At 60.5% G+C, this 25,929-nt stretch overlaps 1 protein-coding gene across 3 annotated transcripts; it reads left to right on the top strand.

Annotated features, from left to right (window-relative positions):
* On the top strand, nucleotides 1–25,845 carry KIF19 (kinesin family member 19). Of its 3 annotated transcripts, XM_067717331.1 has the most exons (20): nucleotides 1–738; nucleotides 2,453–2,533; nucleotides 12,799–12,909; nucleotides 13,543–13,630; nucleotides 13,931–14,067; nucleotides 15,133–15,258; nucleotides 15,582–15,776; nucleotides 17,164–17,310; nucleotides 18,622–18,744; nucleotides 19,990–20,155; nucleotides 20,809–20,983; nucleotides 21,089–21,287; nucleotides 21,860–22,130; nucleotides 22,228–22,349; nucleotides 22,820–22,953; nucleotides 23,208–23,313; nucleotides 23,478–23,574; nucleotides 24,239–24,636; nucleotides 24,849–25,008; nucleotides 25,241–25,845. In XM_067717331.1, the coding sequence occupies exons 1-20, from the start codon at nucleotides 700–702 to the stop codon at nucleotides 25,369–25,371; spliced, it is 3,006 nt and encodes a 1,001-aa protein (XP_067573432.1). In that variant the 5' UTR covers nucleotides 1–699; the 3' UTR covers nucleotides 25,372–25,845. The 3 variants fall into 3 exon arrangements, with proteins under 3 accessions (XP_067573432.1, XP_067573431.1, XP_067573430.1); XM_067717330.1 differs by lacking the exons at nucleotides 1–738; nucleotides 2,453–2,533; nucleotides 12,799–12,909; ... (1 more) ...; nucleotides 13,931–14,067; nucleotides 15,133–15,258 and having other exon boundaries at nucleotides 15,364–15,776; nucleotides 23,130–23,313; XM_067717329.1 differs by lacking the exons at nucleotides 1–738; nucleotides 2,453–2,533; nucleotides 12,799–12,909; ... (1 more) ...; nucleotides 13,931–14,067; nucleotides 15,133–15,258 and having other exon boundaries at nucleotides 15,364–15,776; nucleotides 23,130–23,313; nucleotides 24,849–25,845.
* Nucleotides 25,846–25,929: the final 84 nt, after the last annotated feature.

The following is a 25,929-nucleotide window of genomic DNA, read 5'->3' as shown; positions in this document are numbered from 1 at the left end:
TGTGACACAACCCAAGTGACATAGATGCTCCCCTGCACACTCGGGTGGGCAGCCGGGGCAAAGGGCCAACTCTTTGCCCGCTCTGTCATTGGACACGCGGTGGAGACACCACGCCAGCGACACGAGCCCACAGCCACGATGCACGCAGCGCCCATGGAAACACAAGGCTGCCAGCCGCCGCCCTGGAGACGCTGAGTCAGACAGACAGACAGACAGACAGGCCGGCAGAGGATGCTCGCGGCCCCAGCGGGAGGCAGCGTGTCTGTCTCTCGAGCCACGCGGCCGGACAGGCGCCCCCTAGAGGGCCGTGGAAGAGGGGCCCAGGCCGCAAGCGCCGGGGCGCGAGGAGGGGGCGCCGAGAGCTACCAAACGGACGGACGCAGGGCCGCGCCGAAGGCGGGAGGGTCGCATAGGCGGACACTCGCCGGGAAAGCGGAGCAGCCTAGGGCGCCTCCCCGGCGGAGGCGGCCACCCCTCGGCAGCAGCGCGGAGGGGCGGGGGTGCGGGAGGCGGGAGGCGCCGTCGGGGCCCTCCCCCGGCCCCGCCTCCCTGTCGGCGGCCTCGGCCGCGGGCGCGTCGTTGGTTTCGGGTTGTCAGGCAGCAGCAGCGCAGGCGAGGCTGCGAGGGAGCCGGCGGCGGTGGGGCTGCGGCTCGGCCACGACCGCTGTCGCGGCCTGAGCCCTTCCACCCGCCGCCAGCATGAAGGACAGCGGGGACTCCAAGGACCAGCAACTCATGGTGAGAACCCGTCAACCTCCCCCTCCTCGACCCCATCCCTGGTCCCCCGAACCCACACCCTCGGGCGGCCTCTGGACCGTACTGGGTGCCCCCGCTAAGAGGACACTCAGGGTCAGGGGCTGGGAGCGTCCCGAGCAACTTGCTCCGAGTGGTGCATGTCAGGAAGGAGGGCGTCATGGCCACCCTGCTAAGCCTGGCTTCAGTCCCACTCCCCCTTTACACCTTCCCAGCAGGGCCCCCCCACCCCCCCCTGTGCACATGGGGCTCTGATACAACACTGCTCTCTGATCCCGAAAAGCCAGGGGCAGGGAGGGCTTGACCTACCTGCCCGGGGAAGGCAGGTGGGAGTTTCCTGGTGAACCAGGGCATGCCAGCCCGGTGGCGTCAGGAGTTTAAAGGGTTTGAGGATCACAGGTAGGTAGACAAGAGGCCCCAGGTACCAGAGGAGCTGGTACAGGGTTGAAGGTAGCTGGTTATTGGGTTGCAACACAGATGCCGCCCAAGTAAGGACATTTCCGAGAAGTGCTGGAAGCAACCAAGATAGCCCCTCATAGCCCCGGGGACTGGGGCAGAGGAAGAGGTGTGAGTGGGGGGCACGGGAGACAGGTGGAGACAAAGACAGGTTTCTGATTATCAGTGGGGCCAGACTGAGTGATGGGGGGAAGACTCAGTGACCCCAAGGCCACTGCTTTCTCCCAGCCCCCTCCCCACCCCCTAACTTCTGAGATCCGGGAAAGGGCCGCCATCGCCAGCAGGTGGGTGGTAACGTAACTGGAGGATAATGAAGCCCCCAGAGACCCCCGCCTCTGTAGGGTGAGCTCGCGGCTCCAAAGACGAACCTCAGCCCCAGGCCCCCAGGCAAGCCCGGGGGGGCTCTGGAACATCCTCTCTGGCAGTTTAGAATTGTCTCTTGGGAAATGGCTTGTGTGGTGTGCACCGTGCGCGCCCCTGGGGGCAGGGGTGGAGGGGCCTTCCCTGCCACCCGTGGAGTTTGGCCGAGGAGGCCGGTGTGGGCGGCCTGATGGGCAGTGAAGTGCGTCTGAGAGTGAAGGGTTCTTACCTGGCACGAGGGCCCGTTAGTTATACCCACACACCCCCCTTGGTGCCCCACAAGAGCAGCTATTTCCCCTTGATCGGTAGAAGCAGCAGCGCCCCGTCTGGGGGGAGACCCAGGCCCAGGATGAAGACCCACCGTCTCTCTCTGGCGGGAGGATAGAGGGAGGTGGGAGCCTCCGATGGCACTGTCCTCGGGTGGGAATGCAGTCACTGGTTGTCAGCACGAGGAGGGGATGTCCCCTGGGCCCCCGTCCCACCTCCCGCCCACGTCGTCCACAGACTCACAGACAGGCCGCTCCGCTGCCAGGGGCTCCAAGTTCAAAGCCCAGGGGAGATGCAGGTGCTTAGTTTGGGGCGTGACTGATGCAGCCTGGCGGAGCAGACAGCTCTCTCCGCTGGGGCTCTCCCTGGGGCACAGGCTCCTGGGAAGTTCGTAGACTCAGACAGAGCCCACAGTCTGTGGACCTGGTACCCTCGACCTAGAGGGTAGCCTTGAACCACTGAGTTTTCCTTAAGATGAACCAGGCACGGATGGCTGAACAGAGAGGAACCCATGGGGCTGGTCCAGGGGAGGATTCCTGGGGTCCTCTCATCCTTCTCTCTGCGGCCCGGCACAGCCCTCTGCATCTAATCCCAGGGGTCTGGCCTTCCCTCCCAGGTGGCGCTCCGGGTCCGGCCCATCAGCGTGGCGGAGCTGGAAGAAGGAGCCACCCTCATCGCCCATAAAGTAGACGAGCAGGTACATGGGGCTGTGTGGCTGGGAGCTGTAGGGCAGGGCAGAGGTCTGCTCACACCTGGTCGGGGCAGGAAGGGCCCTTTCTCTACCCTCTGAACTCTTGGCTGTACTATTGACTACATCATCAAGGAAACCATAGTCCTTCTTCCAGGAAGCCTCCCTAGATTGATCCAAGGAGAGCTAAAAGCTTCCCTGGTCTGAGGGGGAGGGGGAGCTTGAGCCCCTCCCTCCAGCCCTGAAAAAATTCACACATCTTCCGTGTACCCATGACTTGACTCCCCCACCTTAGTGGGTCTGCTACCCGTAGAGCACGTGTTCATAGGGTCTAGAGCTAATGCTCACCTCCAGACTGTTCATGTTTTGCAAAGTCTTTGGATGTCTATTTGCTCTCTTGGTTCTCCTGTCAACATGATGAGGTGGGCAGGGCAAGCCCCACCTCCGTCTACACAGGAGACAAGAAATATTTATCAAGTGCCCACAACACACGCTGGGGACAGTGCTAGGAGCCGGGAAACCACGGTGAACAGAAGAGACCCTGTCCTCCCTCCGTTGCCAGTGCAGGGAGATGAGACTTAAATGAAAGAACTGAATCATGAACGTATGAGTTTGTAGCCAACAAGGGCTGCAAAGAAATGTGTGGAGATATGAGAATAAGAGGGAACTTGACCTAGACCCAGAGGTCAGGGAGGGCTTCCTTGAGAAAGGGTGCTTGAGCTGAAACAGGAGGGATGAAGAAGAGGTCATTAGGAGTGTGCTGAAGGGAGAAATTTCAACCAGAGGGACTTGCATGTGCAAAGGCCCTGTGGTGAGAGGGATTGTGATACACTTGGGTAACGGAGAAAAGGCCAGTGTGGTTCAAGCCAGAGAGAGAAGGGGCGAGAGGAGTGAGATGAGGTTGGCGGCGTGGGCAGGAGCCAGGCCGCACACTCTGTAGACCACGGCCAGAATGGTTTTTGGGGTAGGCAGTTGACTCAGGTTTGGGGTGGGGACGGGCACAGTGGTGGGGGCAGGCTTGCTCCCTGGGTAGAAGCATCATGGTGATATGGCCTCTGGGGACCCCGAGAGCAACCCTTTGCCTCTGCTCTGTGGCCGCTGCTAGCTTCTCCTGAGTGCCCAGGCTCATCCAGGTGGCTGGATGTGCTAGGAGGTCAGAGGAGTCAGGGCGGCGCAGTGCATCGCAGAGAGAGGCGTAAAGTGGGCACCTGCTGGCCTTGAGCCTGGCGGGCTGGACTCAGGAAGCCCAAGGGCCATGGTAAGAAGACCATAGGTAGACGAAACCCGCGATGCCTGCCTGCCTCGGGGTCCCTGGGGGCAAGTGCTCACCCCACCCAGCCTCTTCCTTCAGCCCCAGTGAGCTGTGGCCACAACAGAGCTGGGTAGCACCCGCCTCCTGATTTCTCTTCCTCCGCGCCCTGCTGGAAAAGGGCGGCCTTCCTCAAAGGCCTGAAGGAAGGCAGCGGGGGGCTGGGAAGAACCCATCTAAAGGCCTGGAGGGGGCAGCATGGATGCCCACAACAGCCGTGGAGTGTAGGTTCCATCAGTTACCGGCTGTGTGGCCTGGGCCAGGTTGCTTCCAGAAGCCTCAGCTGCCTCCTCTGTAAGTGGCGACGGTCACCGTAATGCCTCCTCTGGAGGGTCCTCAGCCGCAGATACGTGCACGGTGCTTCCCCAGGGCGTGGTACCCAGTAGGCATTTAATAGCTGTGAGTTACCATCTATAAGTGACTGAGAGTGCCCAGGGCTGCCGGATTGGCTGATGAGAGGGGCCAGCCATGAACGGCCAGAGAACTCGAGAGGAGAAACCTCCTTCCAGGCAAGGCCACTCCCTGTTTGTCCAGCTTGTCCCCAAGGATATCAGGTCCTCAGAGGTGGAACAATGATGCCCTCTCTCTGGGCCGCTCCTGGCTCCCAGCCGGCGTGGGGGCTGACAGATATTAACTGATGCTGAGAGAAATGCTCTGGTCCCGGGCACAGCCCATTGTGTGCCCACGCACAGCAAACACTGGCTCCTTTCTGTCCCTGCCAGTGGAGAGGGAGGCCGAGCTGCGCCTCCGAGAAGGTCCCAAGGGCTGGGCAGTCCCAACGGAGCTGCTCCTTTGTCAGCTTAGACATGGAAAGAGTGGTCTGAGCAGTGTGGGCTCCAGGCCCTGCAGGGAGAATGCTAAGCTTCTGGCCCCCAGCATCTTCTCTCCCTGCTGGATTCAAAGATGCACTTGCCTGGGACTTCCTTGGTCCAGTGGTTAAGACTCTGCACTTCCACGGCAGGGGGCCCAAGTTCGATCCCTGGTCGTGGAACTAAGATCCCGCGTGGGATTCTGCATGGTGGGGCCCAAAAAAACAAAAACAAAAACCCCAAAGATACATTTGCCTGGGCTGCAGTTTGGGAGAAGCCACAGCAAATGGCAGGCTCGGAACCTCCAAAAAACCAGCCGCCGCTCAGGTGCTCCGTCCCTCTGACCAGTAAGGTGACGTCCACAAAGTAAAATGGATAGCCTTGCCCTCTGGCTAGGCCCTGCCCCCTGACCTCCATCCTTCTCCGGTGACCCCCATGGCTTCTCTGTGGCCCAGGCCATCCAGGCTTGCGTCGCTGGCCCTGAGGGAGGCTGGGAGCTGCAGGCTTGGCCAGCCTCACTGATGGGCCAGCTGCTCTGGTCCTTCTCCCTGAGGTCTGGAGCCCGGTGGGCTGGCAGGGTGAGTTTGGGAGCATCCCCAGGACAACAGGGCCTTCGAATCTTTTCCCAGCAAAGGTGCAGCTGGGCCCAGGCATCCGACACAGCACCCGGCCTCCGCTAAAGAGCTGTGTGCTTGGGAAGCGGATCTGCCCGTGACCCGCTGCTTCCCTTGCTCCCTTGGCTGTGGCCCTCCATCACGGCCCAGCCCCGCAGAAGGGCTCCCCAACCCAGCCTCTGCTGGCCTGGGGTTCTGGGCTCTGCCTCCTCTGTGATGCAGGGCTTACTTCAGCCCTGCTCCTGCTGTCCCGGGCTAGCGGGTCGGGAGCCGCCGAGCACAGCAGCCCCGAGGTCACTACTGAAGCCCGGCCCCTGGTGGGCAGAGGTGGACCGAGGCCTCAGCCAGCCACTGGCTTGGGCCACTGTGCGGGGTCCTAGGACTGCCTTGCCTAGAGCTAGGCGTCATCCTCCTGCAGATGAGGGAGACACTGTTCCCCTAGCTTTGCAGAGGTGGACACTCACGTGGCAGAGTGTCCTCTGGGGACAAGAGGCCGGTGTGCCCGGATTCTGGGGAAGCCGGAGTTAGGGTTTGGATTTGTCACGAGGTGGTCCGGGTGCCTGTGGTCTTACCCACCCCCATCGCCCCATCTGATTCGGGATCATTGTCACGGCGCCGTCTTAGAAGTCTTCACGGGCTAACGCATGCCCAGTGCTTACCCAGCAGCTGGCACACAGTCAGCGTTTAATAGAGGTTAGTTTATCTCCAGGGCTGACACACGGGATGGTTTCAGGCCCCAGAGGTAAGTGAAACCCTGGTCCACCTCCTGCCCGCCCCCTTCTGGCTTCAGGGCTCCCTGTCTGGTGGTCCCCAATCTGTCACGGCCACACCTTTGTGTTCACGGAAGGGTCAGGCAGGAGCTTGGTCTCCTAGCATCTGGGCCAGGAATAGACCCTGACGCCAGACCCCTCAGGGATGCCACTGATGGCCACAGGGACAGCCTGAGAGGTCGCTGGGACCCAGAAGTTCCGGAACAGACGGCTCCCTTCCCTCCCCCCCACAGAGCCCGCAGCCTGCGGATCCTCCCCCCAGCCCTGCAGACCATGCTTGTCGACAGGATTTAAGTCACCTGACCATATACATGATCCCGCAGTTAGCCTTTATCTGTTCAAAGCCCAACTGTCACCCCCGCCCCGTGCCCCTGGGGTCCTATCGGAGGAGCCACCAAGGGGCTTCCGGATCCTGGTCTCCGTTTCCTCATCAGAAGACAGTATGTTAAGAACCTGCTCTGCTATTGGACTCCCCTGGTGACACAGTGGTTAAGAATCCGCCTGCCAATGCAGGGGACACGGGTTCAAGCCCTGGTCCAGGAAGATCCCACATGCCGCGGAGCAACTAAGCCTGTGGGCAACAACTACTGAGCCCGCGAGCCACAACTACTGAAGCCTGCGCACCTAGAGCCCGTGCTCCGCAACAAGAGAAGCCACTGCAATAAGAAGCCCGCACACCGCAACAAAGAGTAGCCCCCGCTCACCGCAACTAGAGAAAGCCCGCGCACAGCAACGAGGACCCTACGCAGCCAAAAATAAATAATTAATTAATTAAAAACGAAAGAAAGAACTTGCTCGACCCAGCCCAAGAGCTGTTGAGAGAGGATTAGAGGCAATCCTGTAAGGGAGAGCTGTGCCACGCAAGTGCAGGCTATTGTGAAAGGTGAATGAAGTATAAGGTGACAGATGCCGAGAGTCAGAGACTGTGAGTGTTGTGGGAGCAGCCCGGGCGCTTTCAGCCCCACTCACCTGCCCGGGGGCGGAGCCCCCCGTGCACACCCACCATCTGGATGCTTCTTGGTTCTGCAGCCCCAAAGGAGGGTGACTGGGAGAGGATTCAAGAAGTCTTTCCCTCCACCCTTAGCCACCACCCCGCCCATCTCCCCAGCCCCCTCCTGGCCCCAGGAAACCACTTTCCGTCTCTATAGATTCGCCCGTTCTGGACAGTTTGTAGAAATGGAATCATACAATACATGGTCCTTCATGTCTGGCTTGTGTCACTGAGCATCATGCTTTCGAGGTTCATCCATGTTGTAAGACCTTCCCTGGCGGTCCAGTGGTTAGGACTCCACGCTTCCAGTGCAGGGGGCGGGGCTTTGATCCCTGGCTGGGGCACTGAGATCCCCCAAGCCACGGGGTGTAGCCAAAAAGTAAAAAAAAGAAAAGGCTGAATCCGCCTTGTAGCCTGGGTTCGAACTTTACTCCTTTCTGTGGCTGGATACTATCCCAGGCTATGGTCACTCTGCATTTAGGTGACCCATTCATCAGTTGATGGGCATTTGGGTTGCTTCCTACCTCTTGGCTATTATGAATAATGCTGCCAGGATGCAAGGATTCTTCTGCTGAGTGCCTGAATGGGTACAAGGCAAGAGTGCAGGTTAAAAAGGCAGATCTGTGGGCCCAGTTCCCCAGAGATTTTCATTCAGTGAATCCGGGTAGTGCCTGGGAATCTGTATTTTACAAGCTCCCAGGGCGACACTGTAGGCCCATGAGAGATGCAGCCCTAGACGATCTTGGTCACACGTCCTCTCACCGGAGGCCTCAGGGTCCTCAGAGTCCTGTAGGCAGGTGGGGACCTGGCCAGGACATCAGCCAGGTGTGGCTCTGTCCTGAGCAGCCAGCTGGGCCTTGGTGGCTTTATGAGCTCAGCATTCGGGTCTTTTCCATCTAGCCTGAAGGCTGCCAGGGCCCAGGGACACCCTTCCTGAGATCAAAATCGCCTTTCTTGAGTACCCACAAGGTGGTACTTATACAACTAGAACTATGACCAGCCATAAATTTTCCTTCTTAAAGAAAAAAACAAAAATCTAGAAACAGCCTTACAGGGCTGATAGCCACCTCGAATCAGGCTTTTGTTTCGCTGTGTCCTGTTTACACCCTGAGAATACAGGAGCTATGGGCTCAGCTCCCGGGACTGGAAGTGGTGTCTCCTAGGCTGGGGCCTCCCCAGATGCCCGTTCTCTGCTGGGGCTTCCTGAGTAGGCGAGGAGTGCTGGCATGATTTCTTCTCTCAAGGCTACAGTCTTGTTGGTCCTCCCAGACTTCCAACTGGGAAGCACTTGAGGCCCAGAGAGGTGGTGCAGTTTTCCCGAGGTCACGCAGCAGTATGGAGCCTGAACCCAACTTGCACATCCCCTTCCCCGGAGATCTTCGCTGCCAGTTTGGAGGCTTGAGGAGGAACAGTCTAGGTCAGAGGTTTTCAGCTGGGGGCGATTTTGCTCCCCAGGGGACATTCGGGAGGAGGCTGCGCCCTGGCCTCTAGTGGGTAGAGGCCAGGGCTGCTGCTAAACATCCTACAACACACCGGGCAAGTCCTGATAACAACGATCCAGCCCAAAGTGTCAACAGTGCCGAGACTGTGAAACCCTGGTCTCAGTTTAGCCACTTGGAGGCCAGAAAGAAGCGGTTAAAACTGCAAAGCCGGTCAAAGCCCAGCAGCTTAGCGGTGTGCAGCGGAAGAACTCCCGACACGGTTTGTTCACGGTATTTCTCACCTAGGAGATGCGGGCGAGGAGCCTGGTCCCTCATGGGGACACAGACTATGGATGACACCCTCCCCCGAGCCTGAGGCCCCCTACTTCCCTTGCAGGTCTTGGGTTTCCAGGCCCAAAGCTAGAACCGCGGAAAGGTCACAGTCGGCATTGAATGAAAAACACGTCTGGAGGTGGAGGCAGTGGGGGCAGGGAGAGGGCAAGCCCGGGGGCCTCTGCTGAGCTAGCAGGCCTGGACCAGCGGGGACAGAGCCCTGCCGTGCGCCACCCACCTTCCCCACTCCCGGCCCTGCCTTCCACCATCCCGCCAGCATCGGGAGGGCCCTGTGCATCCTGTGTGGTCAGCGTGGCCCTTGAAACCTCCCAGAGTCAGGTGCCCAGCATGCCACAGGCATGAACATTTAAGATGCAGAGGGGCTTCCCTAGTGGCACAGTGGTTAGGAATCTGCCTGCCAAGGCAGGGACACGGCTTTGAGCCCTGGTCCGGGAAGATCCCACATGCCACGGAGCAACTAAGCCTGCGTGCCACAACTACTGAGCCCACGAGCCACAACTGCTGAAGCCCGTGCGCCTAGAGCCCGTGCTCCGCAACAAGAGAAGCCACCGCAACGAGAGTAGCCCCCGGTCGCCGCAACTAGAGAAGCCCGCGCGCAGCAACAAAGACCCAACGCAGCCAAAAAAAATTAATTAATTAATTAAAAAATATATAAGATGCAGGGAATTGTGAAAGAGAGCTCCCAGACTAGCCCACCCCCTCAGAGCTGAGGCAGGAGCCTGCCTCCAGTAGTGTATCAATTTGTAAGGCTGCTGGAACCAAGTACCACACGTTGGGCGGCTTAAACAACAGAAATACGTTCATTCGCAGTTCTGTGGCCAGGAGTCTGAAGGGCTGGCTCCTTCTGAGGCTGCAAAGGAGAATTTGTTCCAGGTCTCTGTCCTCGGCGTGCAGATGGCCATCTTCTCCCTGTGTCTCTTCCCGTCATCTTCCCGCCACGTGTGTCTGTGTCCAAATTTCCCTTTTATAAGGACACCACCAGTCCTTATAAAGGGACCGCACCCTAACTTAACCGATTATAGCTACAACCCTCTTTTTAAATAAGGTCACATTCTGAGGGACTGCGGGATTGGACTTTAATATTTGAATTTGGGGAGGACACAGTTCAACCAGGACAGGCCCCAGGAAGGCAGCTGTTGGTCCAGAGGCAGGGGCGGGAGGTCTGGTGGTTAGGGGCCTGGGTTCTGGAACCCAACAGCTCTGAATCCAACCAGCTCTGTACTTGGCAGTGCAGCTTTTGGGTACCAGTCTGATTCCTCATGATGATGCTGAGATGATATGAGCGCCTACTCTAAGCTGTGGGGGAAAATGAGAAAGTGTGTGCAAAGCACGTAGCACTGCATATGGTGCATTCAGAGCTCCCTCTGTGCAGCCTTATTGAGAAAACGTTCCTCGGGCACATGCTGGGTGCCAGCCTGGGTGACATTTAGGACGGACAGGAGCCTCCCAGAGCGGGGGCAGCATGTGCTCACAGAGGGGCCCCAACGTCTCCTTCTGTGGCCATCTTGGGTCTGTGCTGTCGAGATTCCTGGCAGACGGGACGGGAGGAAAAATCCCTGCCTTTCTCATAAGAATCGCCAGTGATTCGGAGCTGAGGCCGTCTGCCCACAGCCTGCCTCTCACCTCGTGGCCTTGCTAATGCTTTTCCCTCATCTGCTTTCCTCACCTCACATTCCTCAGCCAACTCTTACTCATCCTTTAAGACTCAGTGCTGGGGACTTCCCTGGTGGCGCAGTGGTTAAGAATCCACCTGCCAGTGCAGGGAATACGGGTTCGAGCCCTGGTCCTGGAAGATCCCACATGCCGCGGAGCAACTAAGCCTGTGCGCCACAACTACTGAGCCTGTGCTGTGGAGCCCGTGAGCCACAACTACTGAAGCCTGTGTGCCACAACTACTGAAGCCCGCGCACCTAGAGCCCATGCTCTGCAACAGGAGAAGCCACCGCAATGAGAAGCCCGCGCACCACAACGAAGAGTAGCCCCCGATCGCCACAAATAGAGAAAGCCCGCGTGCAGCAACGAAGACCCAACGCAGCCAAAAATAAAATAAGTAAATAAACTTAAAAAAAAAAAAAAAGACTCAGTGCTGGTGCCACCTCTTCCAGCAAGCCCTCCTGCAGGGGAAAACCTGCATCACGGATCACATGCCCCTCCTCTGTGCTCTGATTGCCTCCTGGAGCCCGGCGCTTGTTATTACAATGATCTGCTCACTGTGATGTCAGAGGCAGGAAACCACATTTCATTTGCTCTCTCTCCTCAGGGGCCCCGCTTAATGCCTGGTCCATAGAAGGTGCCCAGCAGTCGTGGTCACCCGGCCTGAACTCCCTGTGCAGCCCACAGCGCCCCACCCCACCCCAGCCCTCCGCGGCTCAGCTCCAATTCACCTGGCTGAGGGGCACAAGGGCTCCATTGTATGCCAGAGTGGACCAGGATGGGGATGATGCTCTGAAGGGTGGGGCGCAGGCTGGGGCCCAGACAGATGGAGACCCAGACAAAGCCCTCTTTTTTTTTTTTTTTTTTTTTTTTGCGTGGGCCTCTCACTGCTGTGGCCTCTCCCGTTGCAGAGCACAGGCTCCGGACGCGCAGGCTCAGCGGCCATGGCTCACGGGCCCAGCCACTCCGCGGCATGTGGGACCCTCCCGGACCGGGGCACGAACCCGCGTCCCCCGCATCGGCAGGCGGACTCTCAACCACTTCGCCACCAGGGAAGCCCCAACGCCCTCTATGAGAGGGGATCATAGCAGCTGTGCTGACAATGTCCTGATTCAGGAGCCTGGATGTCAAAAGAACCAAATGCCGACGGTGCCATGAACTTGGCAGTGCCCAGAGGTCACTTGAAGGTGATCAGTGGACGATGGGCATGAGTGCACACAGCTCACCCACTCCTGCATCAAAGGTCCCTAGAGGGTGGCCCTCAGGCCGCTGGCGCCGCCGGTATGCACAGGCGTTCTGGCACCGGGGGTGAGAGCTGTACATCTGGTCAAGTTCCATTGCGGTCCACTGGGACCCACACCTGGGCACTTGTGGGCGGGTGTATCTTCATTTGGGTCTGAAACTTGATCAGGGCTCCTGCTGCTGGCGTTAGGGCCTGAGCCTGGAACTGGATCCTGGGACAAGCTTACGGGGCACTGGGGCTGAAGCCCTGAGGTGGTGGCTGGGGACAGGTGGGCACGGCAGGTACAGCCGCAGGCCCCGACACCCTGCACTCAGCTCACCATGGCCACCCAGCCTCTGGCAGGCTGTGAGGGGGCCTCAGTCAGTGGCCTCATTCTTTCCCTGCACAAAGCCCCAGCCCAGTCTGTCTGGAGTATCCCCTCTAACTGGCTTACCTGGAATCCCATCTGATTGGATAAGACCTCTGGGTGAGGGTCCTGGGTCGGGCCTCCTAGGGAGCTGTCTTACCTCTTCCTTCTTCCCTCCTCCATTGAGAATCCCAGAAGGGGGCCCTGCTGGGACCCCAGGGGTCTTAGGCCAGTTTAGATGCAGTGAGCACAGCTGTGTACCTATTGGGAGGAGTCTGGTGGGAGTTCCAAGGCTGTGGTCCTCCCGGCACTGGGCCTCCTGAATCCTGGTGCTGGACGGGGGTGCACCGACAGGGACCCATGTGGATCTCCCAGGTCCATGGAGCCGGGCCGGGCTCCCAAGTCAGCCTCCTCTGTCAGTCAGCTCCCTCTGCCCCTCCAAGGGGCTGCCCCTCCTGCCTTGTCTGCTCTCAAGTCCTCTTCGGGCTGTCACTGGCCCTGGCTCCCCTGCCGACCCAGGAAAGGGGCTGCATCACTGTCTCTGCGACCTTGGGTGGCTCTAGGACAGCCCGTCCCCCTCAGTGCCTTGTCCTTTGTCAGGACTCAGTTTACCTCTTGGCCCCGGCGTTCCCGGACACAGAGCATCGTCCCCACTCCTTCCCATGTCTTGAGTGAGGAGGGGTGAGGTCAGTGGTCAGTGTTGACATTGGTATGGGCCTGGGGCTCCCGGGTGACCACCAGCCTCCCCTCGGGTACCTTTGCAGATGGTGGTTCTTATGGACCCAATGGAAGACCCCGACGACATCCTGCGGGCGCATCGCTCCCGGGAGAAGTCCTACCTATTCGACGTGGCCTTTGACTTCACTGCCACCCAGGTGAGGGGGGCCTGGGCCCAGGGACACACAAGATCCTCTCTCTGCCCTTTGACCCCCTCAGGAGGGAGTCCTTGGGGGACCCTGCCACCGACCTTCAGCCTTCCTTCCATCACTTGCTGTCTCCCCACACGTGCAAGTATGCGTGTGCCTGCGTGGTGCATTCAGATCCTCCTGCGTGGACACGCCCCGGTCAGCACGCAGAGGCCGCCCTACACGGGGACCCACACGGCACACCCCACAGGTGGCCCCTAGGGGAGCTGGAGGAGAGTGCTTGAAGCCCATCTGGTGCTGGGAGGGGAGCTACGGGAAGCTGACACCCTCCCAGGGACCCCCGTCTTGCCCATCTGCGGGATGCTCCCAGCGGCAGATGTAATGCGTGCGTCCTCGGGGCTGGGGGCTGGGAGCCGGCTGTGGGGGGAGGCGTCTCAGGTGTCCTGAGCTCTCTTTCAGGCTGGCATCCCCCCATGGGGTGAAAGCAGAGACATCCATTCCCCACTTCCCACCCCCACTTCTCTGGGGCCGAGGGCTCCAGGGACAGAAGCTGCTTCTGTTGGGAGCCAGGATGTGCCTGTGGGCCTGTGTGCTCTGCCCTGCCTGTGCCCAGGCCCCTGACGGGTCTCCTCTTTCCTGCAGGAGATGGTGTATCAGGCCACCACCAAGAGCCTCATTGAAGGCGTCATCTCAGGCTACAATGCCACTGTCTTTGCCTATGGTCCCACAGGTGAGGGGGAGCCCAGCCCACGGAGAGGACTGTGTGCCCTGGTTGTCCCCTCTGAGAATCAAGCCCCCTTGCCCTCCACCACCGAGCTAGTCTGGCCCCAACCGGAGCAGGGTCCGAGGACGTGGCTGATTAAAACCACCCTCCCCCAGGGCGCTTTGGACCCAGAGCCCCATCGCCAGCCAGGGATGCCATCTTCTCCCCTTCCCCCCACCTCCCTGGCCATCTGGGAGGGTCCCGCCTTGAGGACAGACCCAGGTTTGCCAGGAGCCCCTGCTCACCCGCCGCCCTGCTCTGCCCCAGGCTGCGGGAAAACCTACACCATGCTGGGCACAGACCACGAGCCCGGCATCTACGTTCGGACCCTCAATGACCTCTTCTGTGCCATTGAGGAGACCAGCAACGACATGGAATATGAGGTGTCCATGTCCTACCTGGAGGTGGGTCCTCCCTCCACCCTGTCCCGTGGGCTTGGACAAGAGGCCTATAGGACCGGGCTGGCTCACCTCCCTGTCACGGGGCAGTTTCCTGGGGTGCTCATCGCTGCTGCTCTCCCATGTGCACATGGTTGGCCTCACTTTATAAAAACTGAGGCTCAGAGAGGTTAGGCAACTAGATCGAGGTCACACAGTAAGTGAGGGAGCAGGGATTCAAACTCAGGACCCCAGGGCTTCAAAGCCGAGCCGTGCCCGTTGTGCCACACCCCAAAGTAGCCTTGTCGCGGAGCACAGACCTCAGCCGTCCTCCCAGACGCCATCCTCCTGGGCACACTCCTGAAAGCCAAGCCTGTCTGCCCTGCCGGGCTACGTGCAGGCACTCAGTGTCTATAGGTACAGGTGGGAACTGCACGTACACGGACAGGCTGGGACCTGCCAGCCTTCGCTCTCTTGCCACAGCCTCTGATGCCCACCTGTATGAGGGCTACCACCAGGCAATGAGGGGTCAGCGGGGGTGACCAGGCAGTGGGGGGGGACACACAGAGGCCAGAAGAGGCAGGAGAGCCAGCAGGCTAGACGCCATCTGGCTCCTGGCCTCTCCGGCTCCCTCCGGGAGCTGATAATCTCCCGGGTGACAGCTCAGGAAGGGCAGCGAGACAGTGCTGCCAGCAGCTGCTCCAGCCAGCGTGGCGTTGACTCAGCCAGCAAGATGCACTCTGGGGGCCTGCGAGGTGGGAGCAGGTGAAGGTCGAGTATGGGTTGCCTAGCAACAAACAGGGCTCGGCCGTGGGTCAGGCCCCATCCCCCGTCCGGGGCCTGGCCAGCCTGTTCCGTGTGGTTCTGATGCCTCTGCACCCTTGCCTCTGGCAGCCCCATGTTTCCCTCCGGGTGCTGAAGCCCCCTATGCCCACCCCATAGGAAGGAAGGGGTCTTCCTCCTTAACCAGGGTTTCCCTGAGAGGAGCCTGGAGCTCTCGGGAGGGACAGAGAACCTGGCCATTGCCTGAACCTCCTGCCCTTGGTCTCCCGTTAACATCTGTCCCCTGCCCCTCCCAACCTGGCCCATCAGATCTACAATGAGATGATCCGGGACCTGCTGAACCCTGCCCTGGGGTACCTGGAGCTGAGGGAGGACTCCAAAGGGGTGATCCAGGTGGCCGGGATCACCGAGGTCTCCACCATCAATGCCAAAGAGGCGAGTCGCAGTAGGGAGGGACACTAACCTCCCGGGGAGGGTGGGGATGGGTGGGAGGGAGCAGCTTCCCGCGCAGCTGGGCTGGGGCTGGGGCAGACACAGACAATCCTGGATGACACGCCCCCAGCCACGCAGACCCTGGGGGCTGACCAGGCAACCAGCCTCCCAGTTTACAGACAGACCCTGACCTCCCAGGCCCCGCAGCACCCAGGGGGCCGACCCACCCCTGCCTGGGCCCCTTCCCAACCTCTCAGCTGCAGGACGTGGGAGCATCCTCACGGGTCCCCAGGAGTGGCCTCCCTCCCCCGTCCCCACCCACCCAGATCATGCAGCTGCTGTTGAAGGGGAACCGGCAGAGGACCCAAGAGCCCACGGCCGCCAACCAGACGTCCTCCCGCTCCCACGCCGTGCTCCAGGTGGCCGTGCGCCAGCGCAGCCGGGTCAAGAACGTCCTGCAGGAGGTGCGGCAGGGCCGCCTGTTCATGATCGACCTGGCTGGCTCGGAGCGGGCCTCCCAGGTGAGGCTAGCTCCCCTGGGGAGACGCTAGCTGGGGAGAAAGCCTGGGGGGCAGGGCAGGGATGCTGGCCGCCCAGCTCCCGAAGGGGTGAGGGTGGGGACTGTCCCAGGGAGGGCGGGGATGAGGGGGACCCCGAGGGGAAGGGACTGAGGAATGTCTCCGATGAGCAAGAAGGATGGGGGGGGACCCTGGGGAAGCACACAAGGGCTGTTTGTGGGAAGGGGCCTGGGAGCGTGGGGATTTCTCCAGGGAAGGAGACAGTGGCTGCCCCCGAGGAGCGGGGAACAGGCAAGAGAATGAATGGGCCCAATGAGGAGCTGGGGCAGGGGGGAAACAACGTCCCCCGACTGGGGGCACCCTGGGCAGAGCCCGGGAGGGGGCCCTTGCCAACCACATCAGGGAGAGAAAAAGGTCCATCACCCATTTCTCAGCATTTGTCCCCCATCACTAAGCCCTGTCCGCCTGGCCCTGCGCCTGGGCCCGGGCCCCCTCCTGCAGGCAAACTTGGAGGTTTCAGGGTCACGTGAGTGCTGGGGCTGCGTGATGTCACCGTTAGCACTGAAGCAAATGCAAGGGACAGGACAGCACCAGGGAGATGTAACAGGGCTTGTGTTTGAACGTGTGGGGTTGGTTTAAACAGGGTGGGGTTGGAGAAACACACCCCTCTCTTCCAGTAAAGGCCTGAGGGCTTCCTGGAGGAGGAGTACAGGGGAGCAGCCAGCTCCCCGCGGGGGGGAGAGGGTGTGCCCCGCGGCCACTGGAGTGAGTGGGTCCCAGCTTCATCAGGCTGGGCAAAGACGTCTCCCGAGGGCGGCTGTAGGCAGAGCCTCCTGGGACTTGACACTGTCCTGCTCTCACACCCACTTACATACACCTCAACCCATTTCCTCACTCACAGACTTTCTTATACACACATACATGCTGTCACATATACACATGCAATTCACACACACTCACTCCCCCCCTCCACACACACACACAAACTTCCCTCTTCCCTCCCTGAAGCCTGGCGCACCCTCTAGAGCCGTGTGCCCATGGCCACGCCTGCTGCCATGCCCGTGGCCAGGCCGGCTCTCAGCTGAGCTGCCTGGGAAGCCACGACCCACCTCCATCGCATTCTCGCGCTGCCTTAGTTGTGCCGCGGGGCAGACGAAGTGCCCGGGTCTCAGCCCTCAGAAGCCTCTTGTCCCCCGTCTTGTTCAGAGGCCTTCCGGTTCTCTGACCTTCTCGAAAGCCCTCCTTGACCCCCCCCCCCCCCCCGCCCCCGACAGAGGGCGGGACCAGGCCCTCAGCATCTCTCCCTTGCAGGGCCCCGGGGGAGAGGGAGGGGTTTACAACTCAGGATGGCCCGGGGCAGGGAGTCACACCCACTGCTCGCCCCCCCCAGACACAGAACCGTGGGCAGCGCATGAAAGAGGGGGCCCACATCAATCGCTCGCTGCTGGCCCTGGGCAACTGCATCAATGCGCTGAGTGACAAGAGCAGCAACAAGTACATCAACTATCGTGACAGCAAACTCACCCGGCTCCTGAAGGTACCCAGGGTGGGGCCGCCAGCATCACAGGAAAGATACAGGACGCCCGGCTGCATGTGAATTTCAAATAAACAAAATCTGTTTGGGTATAAGTATGTCCCATGCCATCTTTGGGACATACTTATACTAAAAAACAAAAAACAAAAACCCACTTGTTATTTATCCAAAATTCAGATTTCACTGGGTGTCTTGTATGTTATCTGGTGACTCTCACCAAAGACTGGGCAGCAGGGAGGGAAAAGGGCTGCACCTGACCCCCCACCCCAGGGCTGTGGGTCTAGGGGAACTGGGGGGTCGTCTGGATTTGGGGGTTCAGGTGGTCAGTCAGCATCAGGGCTCCCAGAGGCTGCTGTCGGGGAGGCCCCGCTCCTGGCTGGGCTCTGTGTTCGTTGTCTCAGCACCTCCTTCTCGGTCCCTTTCATCTTGTCAGCGAGTCTGAGTTAGGGGATGACTATTTCCATTTGAAGATGAGGAAACCGAGGCACTGGGAGGCTAAGTAACCTTCCCAAGGCCTCACACTAGTAAGTGCTGGACGTAGGGTCCCAGCAGAGGTCTGTCTGGGCCGATAGCAGAGCTGCAGGCGACTTAATCGGCCTGCCAGCATCACTGCACTTACAGCCTGGGAGGTAGGACAGTTAATTCCTGCCACCCTCGAAACCCAAGGAAGCTGAGGACTAGAGAGGTGACGGAGCTTGCGGAGTCGCCCAGCTGGTAACTGCTGCGGCCAAGGGCTTTGTCTCCCCCCAAGCCCGCAGCCCCGCTGTGCACTCTCTGTCTGTCCAGGAGGGCACGGCAAGCCCAGGGCAAGGGAGGCGGTGGCCACAGGCCAAATTCAACCTTCATGCAGAGGTCCCCATCACCCCCCTCACTCCAGCCAAGACAACAGCGCCACCAGCAGTCGGATAAAGGGGGACCTGGGAAGCCAGAGGGGATGGGGGAGGGGCCCAGGGCCCCACGGGGCTCTTCCCCCTCTGGTTCCCAGCCAGTCAGGGCCGCTGCCTTTCCTCGTTCTCACGTATGAGGGGAGGAGAAGGGAAGCCGGGTAGACCCTGACCTGGATATGAACTTTGGCGAAGAAGCTGGAAGAGGGAAGAAGGGGGGACAGCAGAGGAGGAGGGGAGAGTCCTGTGATGCTTGGCACCAGTGGCTGTGAGAGTGTGCGCGTGTGAGTGTGAGATAGAGGGAAACACACACACACACACACACACACACACACACACACCCCACAAGGGCATCACGAGCAGCCTGGCAGGAGCAGCGTGCAGGAAGGCAGGACCCTGCTGACCACAGCCCGCCCTCGGCCCCATCCAGGATTCCCTGGGGGGAAACAGCCGCACGGTGATGATCGCCCACATCAGCCCAGCGAGCAGTGCCTTTGAGGAATCCCGGAACACCCTGACCTACGCTGGCCGGGCCAAGAACATCAAGACCAGGGTGAGGGACCCCTGGTCTGTCCCCCAGGGCCCGCCTTCCTGGGCCAAGATTCGAGCCCCTGGACTGATTCCAGGCCCTGCCACGGCACCGCACATTCTCTGGAACCAGCCACCATTGCACTGGCCCCACTCCCCAGTCCAGTGTCACCCCTGTGCCCTTCCCTGTTGCCTGCCGAGAAGCCCACAGCCCTTGAGAGTCCCCTTCTTCTCATGCAAGGTCTGTGCGCCCCGAGCCCCGTCATCCCCTTCCATCTTCCCCTTTTCATCTTCAGATACCCAGTCAGATGTTTACCTTTCCAAAGCCCCTAATCCTAACAGACAGAGGTGACCGTTACTACGCACTTATGTTGGGCCCTTTATCAAATCATCTGATCCTCAAATGAGGCAGGCTCAGTTGAGGTTATTTCTGTCCCCGTTTCGCAGCTGAGGAAAATGAGGCTGAAGGGAGTTAAGTGACCTCCCTGTCCCAGGGCAGTGATGATGCTGAGACTAGAGCTGTGTCTGCCTGGTTTCCAAGCCCACGTTCTCACCCTCTCCGGTGAACGTGTCAGAATCCCCACTATCTGTTAGGACGTTTGTTTCCACCGTGTGGGTAGAGGGGTGGGAATTCTAAGACAGAATTTCGTGAACACTCTCCCGACACTACGATTCGCCAGCCATTGTTCCAGGCACTTTATGCTTTATCCCAGCCCTCAAGGAACTGAATGATGGGAGGAGACAGGTAATAATAATACTCTGAATTGATAGTTCAGAATATTATTAACAGCAGGAAATGATGCCAACGATCGGGGATGGGGGTGCTGGTGGGATCCCCTGTAGCTCTTTGGAGACTGTGAGAGGGAAACAGGATGGGGAGGAAATGTAGGAAGAGAGGCAGCAGTAAGGGTAGAGGTTCCAGAGGCAGGAAGGAGATGGTGTCGGTGGTGGGAGTGGGGCAAGTGGGATGGTTCCTCGGCTGGAGCAGAATGTTCCTGATGGAGCAGTGAGTCAAAAGAAAATCTAGAGAGAGTGGGGGGGGAATTAGGGCATTCCCCCAAGCAGTAGGGAGCCACTGAAGGTTGAGCAGGGAAGGCAGCATTTTAGGAGTATGCCTCTGGCGGAGGCACGCAGTGTTGAGAGGTTGTAGGGTCAGAGGCAAGGAGGCCATTACTGTCAGAAAGATTAGGGGTAAGAAAGAGAAAAGAGGAACCCGCAGGCAGGCCCCGGCGTCCAGGTGACCGTACCTGCTCCCCTCCCGTCCCCACAGGTGAAGCAGAACCTGCTCAACGTCTCCTACCACATCGCGCAGTACACCAGCATCATCGCCGACCTGCGGGGCGAGATCGAAAGGCTCAAGTGCAAGATGGACAAGCAGGGTGGGCGGGGCCAGGCCCACGGCCAGCTGGAGCAGGGCGACATCTGTCACATCCAAGGTGTGTGGGGGGGTCTGTGTTAGTGGGAGCCCGTCTCCCGAAGCCCGTCCTGGCCGTCTCAAATTGCTCAGGGGTCAGGCAGGGCCGGGTTCAGACTCAGATTCTTTCTGGCTGGGTAGCCTTGGGCTAGTCATCAACCACTCTGGGCCTTCAGTCCTTCAATTGTCAAATGGAATCACGATCTCTGCTTCAGAGACTCGACCTGAGGGTTAGGTGGTATCACACGAGTGAGTGGCACGTGGGCATTTAGCTGTGTGGGGCGTCACTCTCGGGGCTGCAGTGCGGGGCTCCGAGACTGTGCCTGGCATCGCCAGAAGGGATACAGAGCTCATACACTTTCTGTATTTGCTATGATGATTTTCCAAAGTGTCTAAAGGGCACCTTTTATTAGTTGACAGAAAGGTGCTCTAAAGGCTGGCGGAAGCCCAGTTCATACAGAGAAGCTGGGAATCACCTTTGGGTCATCGCCTGAAGACGCAATGCGGAAGTGGGATGTGGGAGGGCTGTGGTAATCTAGGAGGTCTTTCTGGGGAGGTGCTTGCACAGGAAGTCTTTCGGGAAGAAAGAGAGGGGAGGGCCCCAGGTAGCCCAGACGTTCCTGGCCTGACCCTTCCTCCTCCACTGACCTCCCCCACCTGCCGTTCAATGGCCAGCCAAGGTCCAGCTGCACAGCGAGAAGGGTGAGCAGGCTGAGATGGGACAGCTGCGGGAGCAGCTCATCAGCGCCTTCCAGGAGCAGATGGACGTGCGGAGACACCTGCTGGAGCTGGAGAACCACGCCATGGAGGTGCAGATCGACACCTCCCGCCACCTGCTCACCATTGCAGGGTGAGCACCCCCGGCCTGGGGCAGGGGCTGGGAGCTGGAGATGCATGCCGTGCCTCCCACCGTGGCCTGAATCCCGGGTCTCCCTTGGGGGTGGGGCTGCGGCAGCTGGGAGCACGAGAAGTCACGCAGGGCACTCAAGTGGAGGGAGGAGCAACGCAAGGAGTCCTACACCAAGGACGACAGTGAGAAGGACTCGGACACAGGCGATGACCAGCCAGACATCCTGGAGCCCCCTGAGGTGGCCTGCGCCCGGGAGAGCATCGCTGCCCTGACGGGGGAGCAGAAGAAGCTGCGAAAGCAGAAGGTGCCTGGGGTTTGGGAGAGTGGGTTTGAGAGGCCCCAGCAGGAAGGGGCTGAGGGAGGCCTGGGAGCTGGGAGCTCAGGCCACAAATCCCCTGTGACCTCACTGAACTCCTTCACCTCTTTGTGCCTCTCTTACTCATCTGTAAGATGGGAGTAGTCAGCCCTAGTAGGGTTGTTGGGAAGATTAAACAGATGCCTTTCACATACCAAGGACTCAAAAAATGGTAGCCAATATCATAATTAGGATTTTCCAGACCTCTGCCCTCTGTTCTGGAGCATATCCTGGCCAGGGGGTTTCAGGGTACCGTGAGCCCTGAGGGCATCAGCTGGGCTGGGGCTCAGCAGATCCACGGAGCTGGTTCCAGGGACGGGTTGTGGTCAGGACGGCAAGAAGGTAGGCAGAGACGGGCCCCTCAGGGGCAGCCCCTGGTTGCAAGGCCCGAGAGGCAGCTTCGAGGGTGGGCCTCGGAACGGGGCTTCAGCCGGGAGCCCAGAGTCCGGGGACTGGAGGCGCGGGGACAGGCTCAGCGGTGGGCGAGAGCCCACCTGGCGCTCACCCTGCTTGGTCCCCAGCTGACGCTGGAGCAGCGCTGCCGAGAGCTGCGCGCGCGCGGCCGGCGCCTAGAGGAGACGCTGCCGCGGCGCATCGGCTCCGAGGAGCAGCGCGAGGTGCTCAGCCTGCTGTGCCGCGTGCACGAGCTCGAGGTGGAGAACACGGAGATGCAGTCGCACGCGCTGCTCCGCGACGGCGCGCTCCGCCACCGCCGCGAGGCCCTGCGCCGCCTGGAGCAGCACCGCAGCCTCTGCGACGAGATCATCCAGGGCCAGCGGCAGATCATCGACGGTAGGGCCCGCGCCCCGCGCGTCCGAGCCGCCCACGGGCCCCATCGACCCGCGGAGGGCCCGAGGGCACGCGCTGAGCCCTGCCCCTCCCCTGGCAGACTACAGCTTGGCCGTCCCGCAGCGCCTGCAGGAGCTGTACGACGTGTACGTGCGAGCGCAGGACGAGGGCAGCCTGGAGCAGGCCGCCATCATGGACCGCGTGGCCGCTGGGGCCCTGCAGGTGGGCGCCTCGGGCCTGAGCACGCGCACACGCGCTAAGGGAGGGGCCGATGGCCAGGGCAGTGCGTGCAGGTCGTTGGCATATGTTGGTGGGACCAGGCTGGCTGGTCCCCAGGGAGCTGACTCCTTCCTTCTTATCCCACCCAAAGGCTCGCCAAGCCTGAGTAAGCTTCCTTTCTCGGCGTATTCTTCTCTGGCACTTGTCCCCACCCAGGGTCTGAAGGTCAGGTTTGGCTATCTGAGATATGACAAATGGCCCCAGACGCCCTCCCAGGAGACCAGGCCACCAGGCAGTGCCACGGGGGATGCCTGGCCTACCACAGCTTGTCCCTGGGGACCGAGAACAAGCCCACTGCCCTCTGGGGCTCCCAGCCCCTATTACAGCCCCAGACACCCTGTGTGCCTTTGTCACCCTGTGCTGTTACCGGCCCAGGACCAAGTCTTCTGACTGCCCCTTCCCCACCTCCCCAGGACAGCTCCTTGCCCAAAATTAGCAGAGCAGGAAACTTGCCGACCCCAGAGTCCGACCCAGAGAGCGTGAAGACGCTGAGCTCCGAAGCCCAGCTCCTGCAGGGCAGCTTCCTGCCTCCGATCAGCACAGAGAGGTGAGGCCAGGGGCCACTGTCTGCCAGTCCTTCCTGCCTGAGCCACCACGGGCTGTGTCCCAGAGATGCCAGCCCAGATTAGGGTTTCCTGGGGGGGATGGAGCAGGAACGAAAGGGGGGAGGTGACACAGGTCTGGAGCCAGGACTTTTGGGTCCTCTCTCCCTTTACACAACAGCTCCCCCCTAGGGTGGGGGTGGGACCGCAGTGGGACCAGCCTGGTCAACAGATGCCCATCCTCCTCTGCCAACCTCAGTGAAGCCAACCACGTGTCCAAGGCCAGTTCTGGGGCCTGGCAGGTGAAGAGCTCCTCTGTGCCCACCCCACCACCCATCCAGACTGGCAGCTTGGTGACGCAGGAGGTGAGCACTGAGCGCCGCTGGCCCGATGGGCTCCTCTGCTGCAGGTGGGAGCACCAGGGTGGACACCCAGTGGTTGGGATGGAGCCTTTCCAAAACAGCCCCCTGGGGACATAGGGTCCCTGCTGTGTCCAGTGGCTTCTCTTCCCAACCAATTCGTCTCACAGGCCCCCACTCAGGACAGCCTGGGCAGCCTGAGCGGCCGGATCAACTCCTCCCCTGACAGCAGTGAGAACCTGTCAGAGATCCCTTTGTCCTGCAAAGGTGTGCCCCCCGCCCACCCTGTCAGCCTGAGCCTGGCATCGTCCAAACTGCTCAGATCACCCAGCCCAGAGCCCCTTCCTTCCCTCTGCACTGCTAAGTACACCCATGCGTCGGGTGCTGACCGTCCTAGAAAGAGAGGCACCAGTGCCCAGAGAGGATTAACGACCTGCTCTGTCCACACAAAGCTGGGGGCACAATCAGAAACCGGAATGGGGAACACATGGCGCTTAGGATCACGCCCCACCTTCCCACTCAGAAATAATTGTAAGAGCAAATATAGACCGAACCCCTACGCCCTGGCCATAGGCTATGCCCGTTATCTCAGTTACTCCTCATAACCTGGGACTTCCCTGGCGGTCTAGTGGTTAAGACTCTGCGCTTCCACTGCAGGGGGCATGGGTTCGATCCCTGGTCGGGGAACTAAGGCTCGGCCAAAAAAAAAAATCCTCACAAGCCAGTGGGGTTAGTTTACAGATCCCCAGTTTACAGATGAAAGTAAGGCTCCCCAGTTTACAGATGAAAGTAAGGCTCAGAAACTTGCCCAAAGTTTCTTAAACAGCAAGCAAGGGGGGATGCTTTGGCAGAGAAGGGGTGTTGGAGGTGCAGGAGGGGGAGGAATATGTGGCCTTGATCCCCGGTTGGGTGCTCCTTTGTCCCGCCGCAGAGAGGAAGGAGATCCTGACGGACACCAAGTGCATCTCGGTGAAGGCTGCCCGGCGACGCTCTCGGGCCCTGGGCGCCGAGGGGCGCCACCTGCTGGCACCCAGCATGGAGCGCAGCAGCCTGTCCCTGCACTCGCTGAGCGAGGCTGCCGATGCGCGGCCCCCCGGCCTGCTGGCCTGCAAGCGGCCACCCAGCCCCATGCTGCAGCACGCTGCCAGTGAGGACAACCTGTCCAGCAGCACGGGTGAGGCCCCATCCCGGGCCGTCGAGCATCGTGGCGATGGCCCCGGGCCCTGGCTGCATGGCCAGAAGAAAAGCCTGGGCAAGAAACAGGAGGAGTTGCTGGAGGCAAAGAGGAGGAAGCGGAGGTCACAGTCCTTTGAGGTCACAGGGCAAGGGGTGAGTCCAGGGACAAGGACTGGGGGGTCTGGGCCCCTGCCTTGCTGGTGGGGCTCTGAGGGCTGGATTGCTCCCGCGGCCCCAGGGTAGCCCTAGCTGTGCACCACCCTCCATGCCGTATCCCCCCAAGCTGGCATAGCTGCCGGGGCAGACCCCTGCATCAGATCCGCATGCGGCTCCCACCTCACGTCACTGCTCTTCAACCAACACAGCTCTCCCGCCCCAAGACACACCTCCTGGGGCCCCATCCCGCGCAGAGCATCTCGGACCACAGGGTGCAAGTGTGCGGGCACCCAGCCTCTGGTACCCGGCATCTGGGAAAGGTCTCCCTGCCTATGGCCAAGGTCAAACTCCCTCCAAGCCAGAACCCAGGTCAGTACGAGCAAAGGAGGGAATGGGAGGGGAGCGCTTGGTCAGCCCAGGGAGGAAGCATGTGGAGCTCCCTGCCCTATGGCTGCCCCTTGCTGGAAACAGGGTTCTTGAAGAATATTTGTGGGGCTGGCACCTTGGGGGTGTGCCCCTAGGGAGTTCAGAGCCACTGGGTGATCAGAGGGGACGGAGGGGCATTCCTCAAGCACTGCTCGTGGCCCTTCCCCTGTTGCAGGCCCTGGGGACTCCTCACCCCTCGCTGTCCCCTCCAACCCAGCTGGTGTTTCCCAGCGGGCTACCCGGGGGCCCCGCCTGCCCCATGGCACAAGCACCCATGGCAAAGATGGACGCTTCCAACATAACTGAGGGGCCCTGCCTGGAACCGGCCCTCCTGCCCCCAAGACTGAATGGCGTGTAGCAGGAAATGGGAGATGGAGGCTGGGCAGACGGGGGTGCCCTGAGAGCAGGAGCTCAGGATCTCAGAAGGCGGGGGCTCCTGAGACCCGGGAACGGTGAGGGTGCCTGCCCAACACTTCCGTGCTTGCGGTGCCACTGGGAAAGGGAGGTGAGCCCAGGAGGCACGGCGGGATGGCAGGGCTCCCTGGCCTCCCAGCCCTGGACAGAAAACCCTGCTGCCAAAACCCCGTTCCGAGACCTGTGGCCCGACTTGGCCTCAGAAATGGTGGGGAGGGAACTGTTAATGGGGCAGGGCTCCGGGGCCCACATCTGGGGCAGGAACATTCCCATGCTGTGCTTGGGGTCGGGGAGGGAATCTGGTTTTGTTACTTAGCAGTGGCTTCCGCCCCCACCAAGCCCCCTTTTTAACAATAAAATCCCGTTTGAGTCTTGATGGTTGTGTTGGAAACTAGACCTTGTCTGAAATGTGGGGTGGCCATGACTGATTAAGATTCAACCCAACTCCCC

The sequence above is a fragment of the Pseudorca crassidens genome, chromosome 19 (assembly GCF_039906515.1).
Source record: "Pseudorca crassidens isolate mPseCra1 chromosome 19, mPseCra1.hap1, whole genome shotgun sequence".
NCBI classification, from domain to species: Eukaryota; Metazoa; Chordata; class Mammalia; order Artiodactyla; family Delphinidae; genus Pseudorca; species Pseudorca crassidens.
Note: the sequence above shows the minus strand (reverse complement) of the source record. Positions and strands in the feature narration are given on the sequence as shown.

Coding starts and splice junctions, on each gene's coding strand:
- KIF19 (XM_067717331.1), top strand. CDS start 700: ATGAAGGACAGCGGGGACTCCAAGGACCAGCAACTCATG. Junction 15,259..15,581: donor CCACCATCAATGCCAAAGAG/GCGAGTCGCAGT, acceptor CCACCCACCCAG/ATCATGCAGCTGCTGTTGAA. Junction 23,575..24,238: donor GATCCCTTTGTCCTGCAAAG/GTGTGCCCCCCG, acceptor GTCCCGCCGCAG/AGAGGAAGGAGATCCTGACG.